Here is a 24,600-nt window from a genome sequence, read left to right as displayed (position 1 = left end):
TGAGCCTACTTGCTTTTTTGTAATGTTTCCTGTTCCCATTTCACTGCCTAATACCTGATTTCTTTCTCTCCTCCCAACCCCTCTGTCTAATAATCTGTTTGGTTTGTGTGATTTGGGCAATATTTAGAAAGCAGAATCAAAGCCTTGTTGACTGGATTGGGAGTTTCTAGCTTCCTTTTAAAGGCACCAATGAAGCACTGGTGGTAGAAAGTAAGTAATATAAACTAATACTGTAAAGCAGTAAGAGATTCATTCCATAAGCTTCACAGGAAACATGAGGTTCATAGAGTAGCACCTCATGCTTTAGGGCAGAAAATGTAGAAAAGAAAAAAAATTCTGTGGCATGTTGAGTATGTACTCAATGTTTCAATTCCATGTGAAACACTGCAGTTAACTAAAAAGTACATCCATGAAGATCTCAATTAAACTTGATTAATCTTATTTAAACTAGCTACGATTTCAGCAGTAATTCCATAATGGCCCAAGACCTCTGTAAAAACACTTCCATTGATTATTTTATTCAGAAAAAAACAATAGGGGGAGACAGAAACAAAAATTCTGGTCATTTGCAGTATCTATCAGCCTTCAATTTGGCTCTCCTGTTTAAACAAAGACAAATGATAAAAATTATGTAAAACATTCCATATATAGTCAGCTACTAAATATATACTCAAACTCAAATTGTGTTCTCAATTTGGTTTTTATATCACCATCCCACTTATATCAAAATATTTTAATTAAAATTTAACTTTTCAATGTTAGGTTTCATACTAAATGCATTCTGTTCTTATGAAAGCCTTTCCTAATCTTGAAGAAATGTTGCCTAAGAGCTTTTTCAATCCATAATAGAATTTTAATTGCCTCTGAATTTAAGCATGCCCTAAACTTCTATTTAACAGGGTGGCAATCTTCTATTTTCATAAGCGGTAAAAGTGACAACACACGGACCTTATGTCTTTTGTGTCCACATTCTGGTATTGTTTTTTTACATCCTATTCTTATTTCTTAAAACCAGATACATGCTTTCTCAGCAGGAAAAATTCTTACATCACTTACTAACTTCAGATAACAACATGATCGACTCAGTTAACAGGAAATATATGCTGAAGCATCATCTTTATCAAGTAATGTAAAGAGATGTTTTAAGACTAATTTTGCAACACAGGACTTGAAGGAGTGGCAGATTACCACATTCTCTTTCCTTCTGGTGCTTACTTGATTTACAGTTCTAAATGTACAGCCAACCCTCTCTACTCATTTTTTTTATGTTATAAATCTAGGACATTACTTACCTAAAAAGGAATAGCAATAGATAAATATTAATAATGTGCTCTGATAAATATCCTGCACACTTCTAAATTGAACTTGGTTAAAAGTGCTTCCATTTCATTTATTTCATTTTATACTTGATAATTTTTAAACTGATTTATTTTTACTTCATTTTTAGGAAGCTGTACTACTCTACTAGAACCCACTGAGTTTTGAAATTTAACTACTTCTTTCTAATAGTTATAAAAAGATGATGATAAATAAATTCATGAAGGAGTTTCAGTCAAACCTGAATTTCTTACCACAAAATATGTAAGTTTTTGAAACTTGGCTATTTTTAGATATTCTTTATTGGTAATGTTTTCCTAGACTTATGATGTCCTTTGTAAGTAACATTACCATGTTCACAAATTAGAAGACCAAAACTTAACAACTGTAATAACTGAAAAAGAACACTGGTTACACATAAGCCATTTCTACTGGATCCTGAAAATGGCTGGAAATAAGTAAAAATATACCTACCTGTCCAGAAGTGTTTCATGTAAAAATCCATCCTTCCGGGCCTTTTTGAGAATTTTACTGTCTTCTTTACTTATTTTAAGTTTGTGGTCTTGGAAGCTCTGAAATTTCTTTCTGTTAAGAAAATGCCTTTCTTGAAAATCACCTCAAACTTTGATCATACATGTTTACTCATGAAATTACAAATATTTTAAAAGTTTTTCATTTATTTAAAAAAATTAATTGTATTTCTTTAATGACATACAGCTTTTCAGCTGCAGAGATGACCTCAGTGCTCCTCCCCGCAGAGGGCAGTGGCCTGCGCAGCACTACAAGGCCTCCCTTTCACTGAGGGGTGTTGGCCGGGGTCCCGAGTGCTGGCTCTGGAACATTGGGTCAGCATCATGTACTAATAAGCTATAGTCATTCTGTTAATGAACAGGGAGTACAGACTAACCCAAGTGACTTTAGCTTTGAAAGCCAGCAGGATAATTAGGAAAACTGAAGCTTTGAGAAAAGAAAAGCATTCAGCCTAGTTCTTTGTCCTAGTCTGTTATGCCTCATGTCGTTCAGGCCTTGAGAAGGACCCGTCTAATCTGTAAGGTCGAAAAGGAAAATAATACGTACACATAATTGATTTCACACTGTTTAACATTTCCTTTGTCTTCTTCTGGAATATCATCTTTTTTCTTAGTTTCTCTTTCAGCACAGGATCTAATCTGGACAATGGAGAGAACTCAACAGGTTATACATGAATCTTCCCCTTCCCCACTTATTTCCTAAGAACCCTCTAGATGATTTTTTATGCAAAAGAAGAAAACAATCAACTTAGCAATTAGATTCAGAAAAAGACAGGTTCTAGATATGTTTGTATATATGTTTATATATATGATTTATATAAATAATTGCTATTATGTTTCTCTAGAGCCCTTGCATCAGACATGGAGAAATTTATTTAGAAAAACATTTTATAGATCAGATCCTGCTGAGCATTTAGGCAATAATTTAATTTAATGGTGGCACCAAAGTAAATATTCAAATTATTCTGTAGTGTTTATTTTATAACACTGAAAATTTAAGATAGTAGTTACTTTACTTTGCATAGGCTATTCACAAATCCATTAAAATTTGTAACATTACACAACTCATTTTTACCTAATTGGAATACACTCCTTCTAAATCTTCCTTATGTCCTCATAAATTGTGACAGATATTTACTATCACATGCCATAAACTGATACAGCAAGTGGGATCTACGGAATAGGGCAAGAAGGGGACAGAAGTCAGGCCCTTGGAATTGGCAATTTGCAACCCGAAGGACTGGGATTCTATCTCCAAGGATTTACATCTCTGAAGTGAGCTTTGTGGCCCCGAGCCCAATTCCAAGACTGCTTAGAAAGCAGTGACCAATAAAGCATGCACCAATGCCACGTGTGTGACAGGTCTGCTTAGTGGGGTCCTTACAGATCTGGGGAGGTTACTGGCCAGTGCATGTGACAATACTGCACTACTTTCGGCAGAAGGGAATGTGCTCTGGTCGATAAGGTTAGGCTACAAAGGTGGATGGATGATACAGACTAGCAGAACCTGCGAAATAAAATGCAAGGTGGGAAGAGTTTTGGATTATCACTGCTCAGGGCTTCTAGATACTTGACTAACCAAATGAACCCAGGGAAATATGACAGGTACTTCATTTAACAACAGTTGTTGGGGCTCCTGGGTGGCTCAGTTGGTTAAGTGTACGACTTTGGATGAGGTCATCATCTCACAGTTCATGAATTCGAACCCCGAGGTGGGCTCTGTGCTGACAGCTCAGAGCCTGGAACCTGCTTTGCATTCTGTGTCTCCCGCGCTCTCTGCCCCTCCCCCACTCATGCTCTCTCAAAAATAAACATAAAAAAAATTAGATATTTAGAAACAGTTGTAATTAGTGACAAATACGGCATAGTATTGTTTTTTCCATGAAGTGCAGAGTTACTGCATTTTATTTGCATCGTTTCTCTTCAAAAAGCATACTTTTAGGTAAGTGAGAAATCCACCAGTATTTTTCTCACGACCTATTTCCGGAGAGGCGGTGTGGTATGCAATGTCAGTTTCCAGTCAGCTGGGTCTGGGTACATATCCCTGTCTCATTGCAGCTAGCTGTGTGACTTTCATGAAGTGACTGATCAAAATAGGTAAGGATATAAGGAGGGCTACAGGCCATCCCCTCAGAGGTAAGGTGACTAGCTACCTCCCAGGAGCACAAGGAAGATTCAAGATGATGCATGTGCCACCTTCAGCAGAGTGCCTGCAGCTACTTGCTTCTGCTTTGTTTTTGTTTTGTTTACATAACTGCAAAGTGTTATGACTAACGCTTTTCATATACCTTGTAATTCTGCTTGTGGGAATGTGTCCTCAGATACACTTGCACAACTAAAGAAGGATGAATATTCAAAGTTATGTGTGTTACAGCACTGTGTGAAGGAGCAAAAGACTGGAGGGAACCTAAATTTGCATTTATAAGGAACTGATTAAATCAATTATGGTACATCCCTAAAATGGAATATCATGTAGTTGTTAAAAAAGCAAGAGAAGGGGTGCCTGGGTGGCTCAGTCGGTTAAGCGTCTGACTTCAGCTCAGGTCATGAGCTCATGGTTTGTGAGTTTGAGCCCCGTGTCGGGCTCTGTGCTGACAGCTCAGAGCCTGCAGCCTGCTTTGGATTCTGTGTCTCCCTTGCTCTCTGCCCCTCCCCCACTCACACTCTGTTTCTCAATAATAATAAATAAAATTAATTACTTAATTTTAAAGCAAGAAAAAATTTTATACATCATGATAAGGGAAAATTTGCAAGAGACAATGTTAAGGAAAAAACTCAAGTTCTAAAGGAGTGTGTATTGGAGGCTAACGTTAGTCTAAAAAGGTAGAAAATTATAAACATATCCATTTTTTATAAACTCTGGAAGGTACAGAAGGATAGCAGTGATGTCTTAATATGTTTGTATTTTAAAAATTTTGAACCATGTAACGTACCTATTTAGAAAACTAAATTTTAAAATTCAGGCTTTAAAAAGAAAATATAGGCCTAAAAAGCATGTGGCAAAATACTAATACATGGGGGTAAGATACAGAGTAATTTTTCTACTGCATGGTACAAACCACCCACCAGTTATGGGATTTATAATTAAAAATAAAGGTTATTTGGATCATAGTATAAAAAACTATGCATTACATCTTTAAAAGTGATGGCAAATGACTATTCAACATTTTAAAGAGATATATATGTGACATGTATTAATGTATAAAAAGTCATGATTACCTTTATCATTTCTTCTTCTCCTGCTGTTTTACTTTTCGCTTCTATATCACCTGCTTCGTTGCATCTAATAAAACAGCTATTTGAGGCCAATAGGGCCATTTTCCCCTGTAAAACAAAACAAAAAAGTCACAGGAATACCTACAAAATAATTCTTATATCTTGAGAATGAAATTCTACTCTTACCCCCAAGTCTAAAAGTAATCAGCAAAAAGAATTTGGAGAAAACATAGAAAATAAAGACATACAGAAAAGAAAACCAAATCACCTATAATCTTACTATTCAAAGATAACCACAATAAACATTTTTAGTATATTCATTCTGTTAATAAGATGAAATAGAATTGTTTCCTTTGGCCTCAAAGATCTATTGAGAATATAAATGATTTAGTTCAGCTGGAAAAATAGTTTTTAAAACAATACAAATTATAAAATTCACAGTAGTTTACTCAAATAGTACTGTTTTAAGTAAAATTTTCTTCATAATTAGAAAATATAAAAATAAAAGCTAACTTTTGGTGCCTTTGAATTTACTGCTCAGAATGTTAAGAATTAATGTCTGAGGGACTTTTTTATGTGGACAGAAATATTTATACTCTTTATTTTTTTTTAATGTTTATTTTTGAGAGAGACAGAGAGAGAGAGTGCATGAACAGGAAAGGGGCAGAGAGAGAAGACAGAGGATCTGAAGTGGGCTCCGTGCTGACAGCCCCATGCGCGGTTCAAATACAAGATCATAACCCAAGCCGAAGTTGGCCGCTTAACCGACTGAGCCACCCACGCGCCTTGTCATACTCTTTTCAGTTGTTCAATGCCCACTGTGTTATACAGATTCTAAAAGGCAAAACGTGAAAACGAATTTTCTCGTGTATCTAAACCTAGATTTAATTAAATCTTAACAAATATAAGGCTTAATTATGACTTGTAAAACTTTGAGTACCTTAAACGGACAAAATATTTACAAATATAATCATTACAAAATGTATGAATAACTTTATATCACACTCAATTACAAAAGGGCTAATAACAGTGGATGTGATTGATTTTCTTATTTTTTTTTTTTTTAAGTTTATTTATTTTTGAGACAGAGAGAGACAGAGCATGAACGGGGGAGGGTCAGAGAGAGCGGGAGACACAGAATCAGAAGCAGGCTCCAGGCTCTGAGCCATCAGCCCAGAGCCCCACGCGGGGCTCGAACTCACGGACCACGAGATCGTGACCTGAGCCGAAGTCGGACGCCCAACTGACTGAGCCACCCAGGCGCCCCGATTTTCTTATTAAGGTGGCCAGGGCTGGGCTTTCTACCATCTGGACGACGCTTGGTGTGCGGGGTATGGCTGTATCATCCAGTGTAATTTAAACTCGTAATTTAAAGCTGAATCCCTCTTAGCAATCAAGTTTTCCTTGTTCCATCAGGAACTTTTATGTGTCTTTTTCATTTAAATATTAAAAGTTAGTGTCTTTCCCCAAAACAAAGTGCAATGAACTTCCCAAACATTCTGTATGAGTGGTAGTATCTGGGTTATCATCATGCTGGCCTGATGATACACTGGTCTTTTCTGTTGATAGAATTTGTATTGAAAGTACCTTATTATAGTGGTAAGATCACCTAGAAGGGGTTGCAACCCATAAGTGGTTCATGAAATCAATTTAGTGGGTCCTGCTCAGTATTTAAAAAAAAAAAACAACAAAAAAACACAAAAAAGGTACAACAGAATAGAAAATACTGAAGTGCACAACACGAAGATTAAATAGGTATTAAGTACAATGTGTGTACTGGGCTGCAACGTAAAAATGTTTTTCTCACTGGACTGAGGTCAAAGAAAATTTGAAAGTTACTGACCCAGAGATTTTATCCTACGGGATGAGGGAATGAGTCTAAATAATTCTTTTGGGGGGATGTTTGGCATACAGAAACACCGTGGGATCCTATTTTGAATTCGTTATTGTCTATTCCCAATGGTTCTATGCAGTTACCAAACTCCTCTTCTACTGGTGGCTACCTATCCTTCCTCTTCTCAATACAGTACCTCCTTTTAGCTCTGTATGGATCTAAATATATAGAGCTATATAGAACTCTGTATAGAGCTTGATATAGTATCTCCTTTAGCTTGGAGACTGTTTTAGCTCTGGTATATTTTTGTTCAATCCTTACTGCTTACACAAACAGAAAAGGAACTTATATATTATAATTTTTTTTCTTTGGAACGTAGGTATTCTGAATAAACAGACATAGACTTAACAAAATATCCTTCCACTGCTAAGTGCCTATTTACTAAGATCAATAAAAATTAATATATTATCTTCATCCTTCTTTTATACTAAAACTATCTTTTTGTACACTATTTGCTTTTGAGTTTTACCATGAACTCAGATGTTTATAGACTAATTTGATTTCAGTGAACCATTATTATCACTATTTACTATTTTATGCACAGATTGTCACAAGCTGGCCATAAGCTTCCTCCACTGTTCTCTTACCACAGTCTCTAATGTTTTTGAAAGCATCCATAATTTCTCCTAAGAAGGTATTCCTGAACTATCCTATTTTCCTGCCCCAAGACATAAAATGGGCTATCCTCTGAGAAATCTGGAATCTTTAATGAAAAGTAAGAACTGAATCCAGGCACCAAGGGTATACAGAAATGATGGTGGGCAAAAGTATTTTTGCTATTTTTGTTACACTATTTCCCCCCCAGTTTTATTGAGATATAACTGACAAAATCACTGTGTATAAGTTTAAGGTACACAGCAAAATGGTTTGACTTACGCATGTTGTGAAATGATTATTTCAGTAAGTTTAGTTAGACCCATCATCTCCTGCAGTTACAATAAAAAGAAAGCATAAAATGGAAAAAAAAAATTTTCCCCTTATGATGAGAACTCAGGATTTACTCTCTTAGCTTTCCACTTTATTATATAGCAAGGTCAGCTGTGGTCCTCATGCTACACATTATATCCCTGGCACTTATTGTATTTATCTTGTAACTGTAAGTCTGTACCTTTTGGCCACCTTCCTCCTCTAATTCTTGCTCCCAGCACCTCTCACTCTGGTAACCACAAGTCCAATGTCTTTTTCTGAGTTTAAGTGATTTATTTATCTTATTATTATTATTATTATTATTATTATTATTATTATTATTTAAGATCCCACATGTAAGGGAGATCCTACAGTTGTCTTTCTCTGTCTGACTTACTTCACTTAGCATAACGTCCTCAAGGTCCACCCATGCTGTTGTACATGGCAAGATTTACTCATCTTTTATGGCTGAATACTATTCCATTGTGTGTATGTATGTATATATGTGTATATATATATACACCACAACTTCTTTATCCATTCATCTGTCAGTGGATGCCTAACTTGTCTCCATGTCTTGGCTCTTGTAAATAATACCCCTATAAACATGGAGGTGCAGATACCTTTTCAAGTTAGTCTTTTTGTTTCCTTTGGATATATTCTCAGACACGAGATTGTTGGATCATGTGGTAATTCTATTTTTAATTTTTTGAGGAGCCTCCACACTGTTTTCCATTTGGTTGTACTAGTTTACAATCCCACCAACAATGCACAAAGGTTCCCTTTTCTCCACATCCTCAAAAGCGTTTATCTCTCGTCTTTTTGAAGATAGCCATGCTAAGGGTCATGAAGTGACATCTTACTGTGCTTTTGGTTCGCATTTCCCTACCAACTAGCGATGTTGAGCATCTTTTCATATACCTGTTGGCTTTTCATATATCTTTTTTGGGAAAAAAAAGTCTAGTCATGTCTTTTGCTCATTTTTTAAAACTGGGTTTTTTTTTTGATATTGAGTTACATCAGTTCTTAATATATTTTGGATATCAATCCCTTATCAGAAATGCAGTTTGCAAATATATTTTCTCATTTTATAGGTTGTCTTTTCATTTTGTTGATTATTTCTTTTGCTGTGTTGTACTATTTTTTGACATCTTTTTTTGTGACATCTTTTTAAGGTTATGAGTTCGTATTGGTTTTCTCCAATTTAATGTATGATATTATTACATTCTTTCTTTTTTTGTTGTTTTTTAGAATATATACTCTCATTGACTGTTAAAGACTGTATCTTACCTTGACAAGAAGCTTTATTATAAACAACAATAGCACTTACATCTTGAAAGACTGGTTCCCATTGTTCTCTTGGTCCAATTGCATCCGAACGCCCCACAACAAGTCCATCTGAATTAATACCAAGGTATTTTCCATAGCCAGATTTCAGGGCAATTCTTTAGATTAACAGAAAAGAAATGTTACAGACTAAGAAAAAGAAAATTAAATATGGAACATAAAAATAAATGTGGGTGTGTATAATAAAATTCCAGAAAAATCCAAAAATTTAAAAATGAAAATTATCAAAAGCATATGTGCCTAGTGACTACCATATCAGAAAGTGTAGTTCTCTCGACATAATTTTTTTTTTTTTTTTTTTTTGGTTGTGCATTTTTATTTTTATTTTTATTTTTTTTTAATATATGAAATTTACTGTCAAATTGGTTTCCATACAACACCCAGTGCTCATCCCAAAAGGTGCCCTCCTCAATACCCATCACCCACCCTGCCCTCCCTCCCACCCCCCATCAACCCTCAGTTTGTTCTCAGTTTTTAACAGTCTCTAATGCTTTGGCTCTCTCCCACTCTAACCTCTTTTTTTTTTTTTTTTTTTTCCTTCCCCTCCCCCATGGGTTTCTGTTATGTTTCTCAGGATCCACATAAGAGTGAAACCATATGGTATCTGTCTTTCTCTGTATGGCTTATTTCACTTAGCATCACACTCTCCAGTTCCATCCATGTTGCTATCGACATAATTTTATATTCTAATTATAAAGCTCCCGTTGCATGCTATCAAGTCACTTCCCAGAAAAAAAATTCTATCAACTTAACATTCTCACCTCAAAAGAGGAGAGTATTGTTTTATCACAGATCTTATTTAATGTTATAACTTTAAAAAAACTGGAATACAAGATATAGGAAAAATAGTATCCTATTTTATATTTTAATCATTATAAGTGACATTTGTACTTCTTTTTCTTTCCTTTTTAGTTTTTATCTTTTTGTTCATTTTTCTATTGGGGTCTATTTTTTTTTTCTTAGTATTATGAATCCTATACACACATGTGAAGAATAAAAATTCATTGCTTGTTAAGGTTATTGCAAATATTTTCATTTGCCCTTTTTATGTTTTTTCCCCCAGTTGTAAAGAAGTTAGTGTTTATTGATTATTCTTCTGCTTTTATTCTTCCACCATACTTATTTGCCACTGAAAGAAAGTATAGAAGTAATAATGTGATTTTTTTTAAAGAAAAAAATATGGTTTCTAACTTCTTAGTTTACCAATCCTTTATGATGCCAAGGGATTGATTTTATATTCACTTATAGTTAATATAATACGAATCATTATCATGTTGATGCAGCTAATTATTAGAATACTGAAATTCCATTTCTGCGTGTACTACCCAAAGTATCATTCTGTACTTTTGCACTGTGAGAATATAAAAAGTCAGCTTATGAAATGGTTGTAAAAATAGTGAGTAAAATATTCTTTTGCTCTTTATGACTATGTAACATTCTCTACTGGTTTTAACAATATTCCTTTCTTCTATCTTCCTGTTTATCTCTTGACTTCTGACCAGTGAGTTTACATATCACAATAACATCAGACTCCGTTGTGTCTTATATCTGTTTTCTTCACATGATCTTTCTTCTAATCTACATCTTATTTGGCCTGTGACAGTATTAATCTTCATTTTTTTCTAGCCTAATATTATATATTGCATACACGATGCTTTATTATATAAAGCATCGTGTATGCTTTTATTTGGAGCTTTAATTCTCTTTCGAAGACACAGTAACTGCAAATGAAATTTAATAATACCTAAATATGGGATATATACATATTCTAAGTTTAAAATTTCACAAAATACACTTCAAAAAGATTGTTTTGTTTTTTACCTCAAAATTACTCTGTGGAATTAAGTTGACTTAATTAATTAGCTATATGTTGGAATTTTTCAGTGAATAAAATGAAAAAAATAAAAGGTTATTAATTATAGTTCAACTTAGTTACCTGGAATCAGACAATTTGACAGCTGTAAACTGCTCTGGAGGACTAGGGCCCTCATCAACTATGGAGAAAAAAGCATTTTGAAATAATTTGACATTTGTTACAAATATACATGTAAAGATATTCTTCAGCTTTAAAAAAAATATTTTCTCTTAAAATTAATTAAGAGTATTTTGATATTTTGATACAATATGCTATTCAGATTCAAAGTATCAAGATCTACTTTATCTCCTTGTTAACTACAATATTAGTTTTACATCCTGAATAGGTAAGTCAGCATGATGCTTAGGCTTATAAGATATTTTCTTTTTGGGGCACCTGGGTGGCTCAATGCGTTAAGCATCCAACTTCAGTTCAGGTCATAATCTCACAGTTCATGAGTTTGAGCCCTGTGTTGGGCTCTGACAGCTCAGAGCCTGGAGCCTGCTTCGGATTCTGTGTCTCCCTCTCTCTCTGTACCTCCCACATCGTGCTCTCTCTAAGAATAAATAAACATTAAAAAAAGTTATTTTCTTTTTGTGTTTTAAAATGCACTCAGTACAGGGATGCCTGGGTGGCATGGTTGGTTAAGTGTCCGGCTCCTAAATAAATAAAGAAAAAGTGTCTGGCTCTTGATCTCGGCTCAGGTCATGATCTTGCAGTTAGTGAGTTTGAGCCCCGCATCAGGCTCTGCGTGGATGATGTGGAGCCTGCTTGGGATTCTGTCTCTCTTTCTCTCTGCCCTTCCCCTGCTTGTGTGCTCGCTCTCTCTCTCTCTCTCTCTCTCTCAAAATAAATAAACTTAAAAATATATATATATAAAATGCACTCAGTACATAGACAAATAAGCACTTAGTATTTAAAAAAGTAAATGCTTTAACTTATTCAAGGGATGGACATTCAGACCAAAACATACTGCTTTTTATCTTCAGTTACTTCATATCTCATTAGTGCTTATTCTGATGTGCTAGAAGGAATAACAAAACTTTAAGTTGTCAATAATGCTCTAGGTTAGTTTTGGTAAGAGATCTAAAGAATAAAGGAATCAAAGCTTTGACTCAACCAGGTTTCCCTTTCAATTTAAATTATTCATATTGTTTTCAATTTCTAGAGATACTCTTCTGGAACCATATAGAATGTTTTCAAATGCTTATGACTAAAAAAGAAGGATCTGTCAATATGTGGTAAATATTAAGGAAGGAAAAAAGGTGAAAAGTCAAATGCAATGGATTTGTTTCTTTGGAATATACTGGATATTAGTTAGAATTTGGCCTAAGTGAATGAATGTCATAAAATATATAGTGTCAGTGGTCTTTTCCTTCTCATTGCTTCTACTAGACACAAACCTTCTTTATGTGGAGCTCCCAGTGTAAAAAGTCCATTATCAAGTGCGTGTATATAGGTTCCTTTATCCATTTCAATTGCTATGGTTCCTGAAATTTCACCAAAGTTTGTTACCGTCCACCAGATTCCTAAAAAGTAAAATCAGTATTTTAAATTTGTTAGATTTGATACAAATTATTTGTTCTTGCTGTTGTAACTTATTTTTTAAAACTTTCGACTTTGCAGTTGTAAGAAACAATACACAACAATCTCTATACCCTTTATTCAATTCTCCCAGTGGTAACACCTTGCATGACTATATAGTACAATATCAAAACCAGGAGGTTACCCTTTATACAAACCATGAGCCTTATTCAGATTTCATCAGTTTTACACATACTCATCTGGGTGTTTATATATGTATGTGTATAGATATGACTACCACCACAATGAAGATTACATTTTTTTTCTAACATGAAATAGCAGAGCATGTGAAGACACAAAATGATAGAGAACAGTCTCTTTCATTCCATCCCCCAGTCATCCATGATTACTTTTCAGAGGCAATGACTGTTATAACCTGTTTCTTATGTAACCCTCCAGAAAGACTTCCCAGCACAGTATTTTTTTTTTCAAGTTTTTATTTAAATTCCAGTTAGTTAACATACAGTGTAATCTTCATTTCAGGTGTATAAATTAGTGATTCATCACTTACATACAACACCCAGTGCTCATCACAACAACTGCCCTCCTTAATACCTGTCACCATGCCCCCACCCACCTCCCTTCCAGCAACCCTCAGTTTGTCCTCTATAGTTAAAGAGTCTGTTTTCTGGCTTCTCCCTTTCTCTTTTTTCTCCTGTGTTCATCTGTTTTGTTTCTTAAATTCCACATATGAGTGAAATCATATGGTATCTGTCTTTCTCTGACTTACTAGGCTTAACATGATACTCTCTAGCTCCATTCACATCGTTGCAAATGCCAAGACTTCATTCTTTTTTTTATGGTCTAGCACAGTATTCTTAACCAAGATTTTAGATTAGAAACAAAATGAGAAGCTATATACACTAGATATACAAATAGAAATGGGTTTCTTTTTTTTATTCATTTTAAAATTCAAGTGTAATTAATATACAGTGTTACATTAGTTTCATATGTACACTATAATAATTCAGTAATTCTATACATTTCTCAGTGCTCATCAAGATAAGTGTACTATTTTTTAAAATTTTTTTAATGTTTATTTATTTTGAGAGACAGAGTACGAATGAGCAGAGAGAGAGAGAGAGCAGAGAGAAAGGAAGGCAGAGAATCCAAAGCAGACTCCACACCGTCAACACAGAGGCCCAATGTGGGGCTCGAATTCACAAACTGTGGGATCATGACCTAAGCCGAAATCAAGAGTTGGACGCTCAACCGACTGAACCACCCAGGTGCCCCAAGGTAAGTGTACTTTTAATTCTCTTTCACCCTATTCCCCTATTCCACCTATTCCCCTATTTATGCTGCACATAAATGCAATCCCTATCAAAATACTAACATTTTTCACAGAATTAGAATAATCCTAAAATTTATGGAACCACAAAAGATCCCGAAGAGCCAAAGCAATCTTGAAAAAGAAGAACAAAGCTGGAGGTGTCACAATCCTAGATTTTAAGATATATTACAAAGCTGTGGTAATAAAAACATGATACTGGCATCAAAACAGACACATAGATCAATGGAACAAAATAGAGTCCAGAAATAAGCCACACTTTTATGGTAAATTAATTTATGACAAAGAAGGCAAGAATATAGAATGGGGAAGACAACCTTCAACAAACGATACTAGGGAAACTGGACCTCTTTCTTACACCATATACAAAAATAAATTCAAAATAAAGACCTAAATGTGAGACCTGAATCCATAAAATTCCTACAAGAAAACATAGGCAAGTATCCATCCCTCCCGATTCTTTGACATCAGTCATAGATACATTTTTCTAGATATGTCTCCTCTGGCAAAAGAAACAAGAGCACAATTAAACTATTGAGACTATACCAAAATGAAAAGCTTTTGCACAGTGAAGGAAACCATCGACGAAACAAAAAACGCAATCTACTGAATGGGGGAAGCTAGTTGCAAGTGATACATCCAATAAGGGGTTAATATCCAAACTGTATAAAGAACTTACACAACGGGCTCTGTGCTGACAGCTCAGAGCCTGGAACCTGTTTCAGATTCTGTGTCTCCCTCTCTTTCTGACCCTCCCCCATTCATGCTCTGTCTCTAAAAAATAAAAAATAAACCTTAAAAAGATTAAAAAAAAAAGGGGCGGGGGCGCCTGGGTGGCTCAGTCTGTTAAGCATCTGACTTCAGCTCAGGTGATGATCTCGCGGTCTGTGAGTTCTAGCCCTGCGTCAGGCTCTGGGCTGACAGCTCAGAGCCTGGAGCCTGTTTCAGATTCTGTGTCTCCCTCTCTCTCTGACCCTCCCCTGTTCATGCTCTGTCTCTCTCTGTCTCAAAAATAAAAAATAAACCTTAAAAAAAAAATTAAAAAAAAAAAAAAAGAACTTGCACAAGTGAACACCAAAAAAATCCAAATAATCCAATTAAAAAATAGGCAGAGGACCTGAATAGAAAATTTTCCAAATAAGACATAAAGATGGCCAACAGACACGCTGAAAATGCTTAACATCACTAATCATGAGGGAAATGCAAATTCAAACCACAATGAGATAGGATTTTAACACCGGTTAGAATGGCTAAACTAAAAAAGACAAGAAATAACAAGTGTTGGCAAAGATGTGGAGAAAAAGGAACCCTTGCGCATTGTTGGTGGGAATGCAAAGTGGAGCAACCACTGTGGAAAAGAGTATGGGGTTTCCTCAAAAACTTAAAAATACAATCGCCATGGCATCCAGGAATTCCACTACTGGGTATTTACTCAAAGAAAACAAAAATACTAATTCAAAAAGATATATGCATTTCTATGTTTATTGTATGAGTTTGTTTCTGGGCTTTTTGTTCTTTCTGTTCTATTGATCTATGTATTGTTTTTATGCTAATACACAACCTTTTTGATTAGTACAGCTTTGTAATAGTTTGAAATCAGGAAGTATGGTTCGTCCAGCCTTATTCTTTCTCTAGCTTGTTAGCTATCCGGGGTCTTTGTGGTTTCATACAAATTTTAGGATCGTTTATTCATTATTTGTGAAAAATGCCACTGGAAATTTGATAGGGATTGCAGTGAATTTGCAGATTGCCTTGGGGTAATTGCTTTTAACAGTTCAATTCTTCCGATCCATGAGCATGGGATCTCTCCATTTATCTGTTCTCTTCAATTTCTTTTATCACTGTCATAGTTTTCAAGTACAGGTCTTTCACATCCTTGGTTAAATTTATACCTAGGTATTTTATTCTTTTTGGTGCAATTGTAAATGGGATTAATTTCTCTTTCTGGTAATTCATTATTAACATACAGAAATGCAACAGATTTCTGTATGTTTATTTTGTATCCTGCAACTTTACTGAATTCATTTATTAGTTCTAACAGTTTTTTGGTAGAGTCTTTAGGGTTTTCTATATATAAGATCATATCATCAGTCTATAGTGACAGTTTTATTTCTTCCTTTCTGATCTAGATGCTTTTTCTTTCTTTTTTCTTTTTTGCCTACTTGCTTTGGCTAGGATTTCCAATACTGTGTTGGATACAAGCGGCAAGAGTAGGTATCCTTGTCTTGTTCCTGGTCTTAGAGGAAAAGCTTTCACATTTTCTCTGTTGAGTATGAAACTAAATTGTACTTTAGCTAAAGAAGAAATGTATCAGTCATTAATAAGATATTAGATGGACATTAAGGAATTCTTATTAATTTTGTTAGGTCTGATAATGACATACTCTTATGTATTAAAAGGCAGAGCAAAACAGAAGAGAGAGAGAGAGACTGACTTTATAAGCAATGTACATTTATGTATATACATGGATAGAATGACATAATACCTGTGTTTTACTTTAAAATTCTCCAGGGGATGCCAGCATGGTTTAGTTAGTTGGTTGTCCAACTCTTAATTTCAGCTCAGGTCATGATCTCATGGTTCATGAGACAAAGCCCTGTGTCAAGCTCCATGCTGATGGTGTACAGCCTGCTTGGGATTCACTCTCTCCCTCTCTTTGCCCCTCCCTCTGCTCGTGCGTACTCTCTCTCTCCCAAAATAAATAAATAAAACATTTAAAAAAATAAAACAAAATAAAATAAAATAAAATAAAATAAAATAAAATAAAATAAAATAAAATAAAAATTCTCCAGAAAGAAGTGCGTATAGGGTATTATTTCAGAGTGGTAAAGTATGTAAATGAAACAAGACTGTCAAAATAATGATCATTACTAATGACGGGGGTATGGGCACATGGGAAATTCATTATTTTTTTCTACTTATGTATTAGTTTGAAAATTTCCATACAACAAAGTTTTTAAAAATTGAATTTATCACACTGCACAAGATTTCCTATTCATCTAAACAGGGAAGGCTTTTTGTAACCAATAAAAAATTAGTAAAATTTTCACTTATATGAAGTTGGACTTTACCTAATGTCATATATACAAATTAATTCAAAATGGATCAAAGACCTAAATTTTTGAGTTAAAACTATAAAACTCTTAAAAGAAAACATATGGTAGTAGCCTCATATTAGATTTGGCAATCATTTCTTTCATAGGACACCAAAGGCACAAACAACAAAAGAAAACTAAGACAAATTAGACTCATCAAAATGAAAATCTTTTGTGTACCACAGGACATTATCAACAGAGTAAAAAGACAACCCACAGAATAGGAGAAAATATTTGTAAATCACGTATCTATTAAGGGATTAATACCCAGAATATATAAAGAACACTTGAAACTCAGTTCAAAAAATGGGCAAAGGACTTGAATAGATATTTCTCCAAAGAAGATATACAAATGGCCAATGAGCACATGAAAATTGCTTGATATTGCTAATCACTAGGGAAATGCAAACCGAAACCATAATGAGATACCATTTCATACCCATTATGATGGGTATTATCATGAAACCAGAAATAATAAGTGTTGGTGAGGATATGGAGAAAATGGAACCCCCATGCACTGTCGGTGGGAATGTCAAATGGTACAACCACTGTGCAAACGGTATGGAGTTTCCTCAAAAAACTGAAAACGGAACTACCATATGATCCAGCAATTCCACTTCCAGATATATGACCAAAAGAACTGAAAGCTTTGCTTTGAAGAGGTATCTGTACAGCCATATTCATCGCAGAATTATTCACAACAGTCAAAAAGTGGAAGCAACCCATGTGTCCATTGAAAGATGAATGGATAAACGAAATGTGGTCAATGTGCACAATGGAGTATTATTCAGTCTTAAAAATGAAGGAAATTCTGACACGTGCTACAATATGGATAAACCTTGAAGACATCACCTGATTTCAAAACATTATGAAGTGACAGTAATCAAGACAAATGTATCAGTAGAATAACAGACGAATCAATGGAACAGAAATATGTCAATACACATAAAGTCAACTGATTTTTGACAAATATATCAAAGAAGTTTAATGGAAAAGGAAAGTGTTCAACAGTGGTGCTGGAACAATTGGATATTAATATGAAAAAATGAAAAAAGAACCTCTGGGGCGCCTGGGTGGCACAGCTAAGTAAGCATCCAATTCTTGATTTCAGCTCAGGTCACGATCTCAGTTTGTGAGTTCAAGCCCCAGGTTTGGCAATGTGCTGAGAGTGTGGAGCCTGCTTAGGATTCTCTTTCTCTTCCTCTCTCTCTGCACCACCCCCCTCAAAATAAATAAATAAACATAAAAAAAAAACCCTGACTCCTTACACCATACCAAAAATTAATTTGAAATAGATCACAGATCTAATGTAAAAGCTAAAACTATGAAGATTTTTAAAGAAAATATGTAAGACTTTCTTCATGACTTTGGGGTAAGTGTTAATTTCTTAGACTGAAGACATAAGGTGGTAGCCATAATAGAAAAAGAAAAAGGTAATAAAGTTTTATAAAAACTAAAAACTTATATATATATGTATATATATATCAAATAATGATGTTGTACACCTAACACTAATACAATGTTACGTGTGAATTTTATTACAGTTGAAAAAAATTTCTAACTTTTGCTTTTAGAAAAATTCCATTTCAGCAAATTAAAAGTCAAACCACAGACTGGGAGCAAAGACTGATAACAGAACTGTATTAATTCTTGGTGAGGGGTATAAAATGGTGCAACCACTTTCAAAAATTCTTGGTGGTTTCTTATACAGTTAAATATTCACCTATCTTTTGACATAGCAGCTCCATGTCTAGATATCTAGCCAAAATATTTACTCTAATTTGAGAATTGTTGATTTGCTATTTCAAAATAAAGTGAGATTTTCTAGAATATTAGCTTTATACCATTTCATATAAAATGTAAAGGAGCCATAATTTATGAAATTTCAAAATGCAACTGGCCCAGTTTTAAAAGAGGAAAAAAATTGCCTTAAAGTATAGATGTGGAAAGGATAGAAGGACTGAATAGAAAACAGGATGGTTAAATGTGTTTGGGTCAGTTTATCTCTGGTACCATTTACTATCTCTGGTACCATTTACAGGCCACTGAGATGCTCTGTTCTGTTCAATTAAGATTTTCATTCATTTCACGGTATACAAAATAATCACTTTTACTATCCATTACTGTTCCTTTAGGGACATGCATATCACTGGCTTCTACAATTAAAATGCATAGACATTCAAAGAAAATAATTTGTGAAATATATTTGATTAGATAATATTTATAGCAGGTCTTTAAAATTATGTTCAGAATCTCTAGGATATTATGGCATTATCGTATTTTAAATCAGAGAGCTGCGTTTCCTTTCTCTGTGTTTTGTTCTGATGATGAAAAAAAGGGATCAGTGACATCTCCTGTGGCAGACAATAAAAGGGATCTCTGTGTTTTGTTCTGATGATGAAAAAAAGGGATCAGTGACATCTCCTGTGGCAGACAATAAAAGGGATCCACAGTGTAAATAATATTGAACACTTTAAGAAAACTATAAACAGGTCATAAGTTCTTTTGACTTTCTTTATACTATTTAATCCCTAACTAAGAATTTTTTTTTTTTTTTTTTTTAATGTTTATCCATTTTGTTGAGACAGAGAGAGAGACAGAGCATGAATGGGGGAGGGTCAGAGAGAGGGCGACACAGCATCTGAAACAGGCTCCAGGCTCTGAGCTGTCGGCACAGAGCCCGATGCGGGGCTCGAACTTCCAGACTGAGAGATCGTGACCTGAGCCGGAGTTGGATGCTCAACTGAATGAGCCACCCAGGTGTCCCTAAGAAAATATTTTTAAAGGCATCTCAACCTGTGTTAACTTTTTGCAGAGTAAAGTATAGAAAACTGGGGGACCTGGGTGGCTCAGTCAGTTGAGCGTCGGTCTTCGGCTCAGGTCATGATCTCGTGGTCATGGGTTCAAGCCCCGTGTCAGGCTCTGTGCTGGTAGCTCAGAGCCTGGAGCCTGCTTGGGATTCTGTGTCTCCCTCTCTCTGCCCCTCCCCCACTCATGCTCTGTCTCTTTCTGTCTCAAAAGTAAATATAAACGTAAAAAATTTTTAAAAAGTAAACTTACCAACAATATCAAGCTGAGTTTCTTCATCTTCTTCTCTTTTTCTCTTCTTCTCTTTGCTCTTTTTCTTCTTACTGCAGGAGATAATTCATATAGATGAGTTTAGAAATATGAATTTGATGTTAAGTATCACAAAATGGAATCTTAGAGGAATCTTTTAAGCTGACCATAGATTTATGAGTTATTGATTTACAGTTATCTACACTGATATACCCTCTTACTTCTAATCCTGAGAACTCACTTCTGATCCTGTATGTATTGTGTTATAGTTAAGAGAACAGACTCTGGAGCCAGACTGACTTTTTAATCCTGATACTGTCATTTCTGAGCTCTCTGACTTTTGGAAAACTACTTAATCTCTTGTCAGTTTCTCACCTATAAAATGAGGATAATAATTTAACTGCTCTTAAGGTTACTGTGAGGACTGAGAGTTAACTCACACCTTCATATATTGCTGGTAAAAATGTAAAATGGTATAACCACTTTAGGAAACAGTTTGGGGTTCTTCAAAAAGTTAAATACAGAGTTACCATATGACCTAACAATTTACTCCTAGGTATATACCTAAGAGAAATGAAAACACATGTCGACACGAAAATTTTATAACAATATTCATAGCAGCATTATTCATAATGCCAAAAAGTGGAAACAACCCAATGTCCATCAACTATTGAATAGATAAACAAAATGTGTTGTATCTATACAGTGGAATATTATTCAGCCATAAAAATAAGAGTAGTGATACATGCTACAATGTGGATGAAGTCAGATACAAAAGGCCGCATACTGTAGGACTCTATAGGAGATATTCTGAACAGACAAACTGATATGGACAGAAAGCAGATTAGGGGAAGAGTGAAATGGAGAGTGACGGCTAATGATTATGGGGTTTCCTTCTAAGATGATGAAAATGTTCTGCGACTTGATAGCGGTCAACTTTGTGAACACACTGAAGACCACAAAACCGTACTTTAAAAGGTGAATTTTATGGTATATCTATTATATCTCAGTAATAAGAAAGAAAAAAATCCAGGGGTGGTTAAAAAAAAAGTTACAAGCAAAGTGCTTAGAATAGTTCTTGGCACATAGTAAGTGCTGTATGTGTGTTAATTAAGATAGAGTTGTGATAATTATAAGATACACTTGTTTGTATTTTCACCATAACATAAACTTTCAGAAGTTAACTCCCATCTCTCCTGTAAAATCAGAGAGTACAAGTTTCAGATTTATTCCGGATAAATTCTTTGTGATTCCAGACTCCGAGGCAGAGTTCCCAACGGCAGAGGTTTCAGCTTGCTCCTTGACACTTTTACCTAAAAGTACCAAACACTGTCCCTGAGACAGGATGAAATGCTCAACGCTTGTATGAATAATCAATCCTGAGCAAATCGGCCAGGTATAAAGAGAGGTGGAGACTGGAATGGGCAGATACCTTTTCCTAAAAATCTACTAATTATAAATCACTACAACCTTTGCTTGCATTTGGCTCTAGTTACTGTACATGGTATCTAATCCTAAGAATTCTTTTATAGTACCACTAATATTTCCTAATAAATGAGTAAATGGAAGTTCAAGAATGTTAACGAACTTGCCACAAATCGCAAAACTGGTGCCAGTCACCAGTGGCAGTCGCCACTGGTGGCAGTCGAGATGTGAGCCCATACCCCTCTCAAAAGGCACATCTGCATATTGTATTAAATTAATTAAGAATCTGGGCGCCTGGGTGGCTTGGTCGGTTGGGCGGCCGACTTTTCGCCGGGAGACGATCTCGCGGTCCGTGAGTTCGAGCCCCGCGTCGGGCTCTGGGCTGACAGCTCAGAGCCTGGAGCCTGTTTCAGATTCTGTGTCTCCCTCTCCCTCTGCCCCTCCCCTGTTCATGCTCTGTCTCTCTCTGTCTCAAAGATAAATAAACGTTAAAAAAATTAAAAAAAAATTAAAATCTTTTGGGGGAGGCGGGAGACAAGAGTGAAAATAATGGCTTTTAATAAAGGAATTCATTGTTATGGCCTACATCATAAGACTAAGACCCCATCATGCGGAGGTCTGGAGGGGAACCTTATCAAGGGACCCAAACTCGTGGCTCCTGGGTCTCGCTCTCCTGTCTCCTCCCTTTTGAAGGCGCGACAGTCATGGCGCGTCTCTGGGGCGGCGTCTGTCCAGGTGCCAGGAACGGAGTCGCAGCATCAATCCATGTGGCACCAGGGGCCAGGCCCAGGGGCTGGGAGCATGAATAACAGCTCTCTTAAGGCTTCCGCAAGAGTCTCCGCGGGGGAGGGGAGGGCGGAGTACGCACAAACTCCCGCACAAACTTTGGTCTTACCTCTTAGCCTTGGTTCCCTTGAGCACAAGTTTGGTGGACTTCACATAGGAGTATTCGGCCATGATTCTGGGGACACTGTATAAAGAGGTGAGAGCGGGCTCAGGGCAAAATACCTTCACTGGAGTAGGCACGCGCGCAGGAGTGCCAAAAATAGAAACAGAGGGCAGACTCCCTGGAAAGCGCAAGTTACCGCGGGAGTGAATCCCTTCTGGGTCCTCGGTGTTTTTCACCCGACCATTGAATTCTACTTCCTGTTTACTCTCTGGGAGTACGGCAACAGCAGAGGGCCGAAATACGTCAGGGTTCATTTGCTTGGGGCTTCTCGAAGCAAGAGCGCCAGGAGAGAGCGCCCTCTGGTGGGCGTAAAGGGTCTAATAGCTGTGGTTGGCACCTCAGCTCCTCTTGTGGTTTTCTCCTGCTAGGTCACCCGGATGGGCGACAGTTTGATGGGCAAGAGGGTGAAATGACTCAATCAGTGCTCCTCCTTCTACTAGCTATGAACTGGGCCTGACTACCCGGCGCGGCAGAATGCATTATTGGGCCTTGGACGACTTACAAGCCATTTCAATTCCATAAACTCTTCTTGTATTAACTAGGGAGACTTGAGTAATGTACAGGAAACAGCTAGGGAGTAAAATAAAAGATAATCACGTACATAAATTTGGGCCACAGATTTCACAAGCGCTGTAGGAATGTGGGTGGAGGTGGGGTGGGAGGTGGACGTTGAAAACTAACAGAATCAGGGAAGTCTTTCTGTGTAGGGTGGGTCTTTAGAGATGTTTTCACAGTGTCTGTCACTAATTCTCCTGCCTGCTCCAATCTCTTCGACAGTTCTATAGTTCACCTCGCTGATTCCATTTTCTCCCGCTTCCAAACCATCTCCTATAATGCAACCCGAACGATCTTTCTAGAGAAAACGCTGCTTATTCTCCTATCTGAAATCTATTTAAGGCAGCCTATTACCTTTGGGAGGGAAAATCCTGGAATCATTCAATAAACTATTGAGTCTGGCCTCTTTTCCCACCACTTAACCTTTTGCCATCTTAGTTCAGGTTACAGCAAATCCTTGGAAGTGTCTGAATGCTCTGTGTTTACTTCTGTTTGCTTCGAATGCTGCCCTTTCCTCTTTTCCCACACTCTTCCCTTGGCCTTGTTTTTCAGTCTTTAAGACAAACTCAGGCATTATTTGTTCCTGTGAATATTAATAAAGATAAGCCTCACTAAAATGGAGAAAGGAGGAGATAGAGCAAGTTAGAAGGGGAAGCCTTACCCCTCGACTTCAATTACAGGAAGAATTGTCAATTACAGAAGCCAAAAGAAGAATCATCAGCAGGAAAGATCACCACTTATAGGCCCCAGCAAGGGAAAGATGTACTTTGCATCTCCTACAAGATATCACTACCCCTGCAACTCAGCCCATTAGAAACCATCATCACCAGGACTTCTGCTTTTTTTCCCCAATGGACTTTTCAGAACAATGCCTTCCAGCTTCCTCCTTCTGCACAAAATAATGTTCCTCTTCTCTGCTTGTTGGACTTGCCCATGGTTTTGCCATAGCTTGTGTACCCCAAATTACAATTCTTGGATAAATTATTGTTGAATAAATCCACTTTTATTTTTCAGATTAACACTCCCAAAAACCGTCTTTGAATGATCTCCTGCATTACTTGTTCTGTAGCTAATTGCGTGCTTTTTCAGGGCAGGAACATATGTAGCTTATCCATCTTTGTTTCACCTATACCCCTCCCAATGCCTGCTTCAGAGTAGACCCTGTGTAAATGTCTGTTAACGTGTTAAGATTCTGAAGCCTGAAGTTTAGCTGTGGGATAATGAAGAGGGTGGAGCATTTAGGAGTTAGACTTGACTACTCAGGAGGGGTTGTGGTAGAAAAACAGGAGGAAGAAAATTCTATGGGTAAAGAATATCATATCATGGAGGCCACTGGAGGTCCATTTCTTATTTATATATCAGCCATCAATGCAAAGACACTGTGTGCTTGGTGATAGAGAATACAAAAGATGCTTCGACTCAAGGCCTGATCTTTTTTTCAAAGTCAAATCTATAATTTTATATCTTATAGTTTGTAATGTTTGGATAGTTGGTTTCCATAATAAAATTATTAGCTAGTAACAGATTACTTAAACAGTGTGCCTATAAAAATGCATAATTAGATACTATTTACTATTCA

At 36.2% G+C, this 24,600-nt stretch overlaps 1 protein-coding gene across 2 annotated transcripts; it reads right to left on the bottom strand.

Moving 5' to 3' along the window:
• Positions 1 to 488: 488 nt before the first annotated feature.
• FRG1 (FSHD region gene 1) lies at positions 489 to 22,695 on the bottom strand. Of its 2 annotated transcripts, XM_019466691.2 has the most exons (10): positions 22,603 to 22,695; positions 22,413 to 22,487; positions 20,096 to 20,166; positions 12,469 to 12,594; positions 11,147 to 11,204; positions 9,194 to 9,308; positions 5,067 to 5,171; positions 2,395 to 2,486; positions 1,792 to 1,902; positions 489 to 599 (listed from the first exon to the last, which is right to left on the bottom strand). In XM_019466691.2, exons 2-10 carry the CDS (start codon positions 22,472 to 22,474, stop codon positions 563 to 565), a joined length of 777 nt encoding a protein of 258 aa, XP_019322236.2. In that variant the 5' UTR covers positions 22,475 to 22,487; positions 22,603 to 22,695; the 3' UTR covers positions 489 to 562. The 2 variants fall into 2 exon arrangements, with proteins under 2 accessions (XP_019322236.2, XP_019322235.2); XM_019466690.2 differs by having other exon boundaries at positions 22,413 to 22,681.
• Between the last annotated feature and the right edge of the window lie 1,905 nt (positions 22,696 to 24,600).

This window comes from Panthera pardus, unplaced genomic scaffold (assembly GCF_024362965.1).
Source record: "Panthera pardus isolate Hobbes unplaced genomic scaffold, ASM2436296v1 HiC_scaffold_13, whole genome shotgun sequence".
In the NCBI taxonomy this organism is placed as follows: Eukaryota; Metazoa; Chordata; class Mammalia; order Carnivora; family Felidae; genus Panthera; species Panthera pardus.
This window is presented reverse-complemented; position numbering and strand designations above follow the sequence as displayed.

Bases quoted from the DNA above. Each gene is read 5' to 3' on its own strand.
- FRG1 (XM_019466691.2), bottom strand. From the start codon at position 22,474: ATGGCCGAATACTCCTATGTGAAGTCCACCAAACTTGTGCTCAAGGGA. The intron at 9,309-11,146 runs GTAACTAAGTTG...GTTAATCTAAAG, and splicing joins GTCAAATTGTCTGATTCCAG to AATTGCCCTGAAATCTGGCT. The intron at 5,172-9,193 runs GTAAGTGCTATT...TTTGTTTTACAG, and splicing joins GGGAACCAGTCTTTCAAGAT to GGGAAAATGGCCCTATTGGC.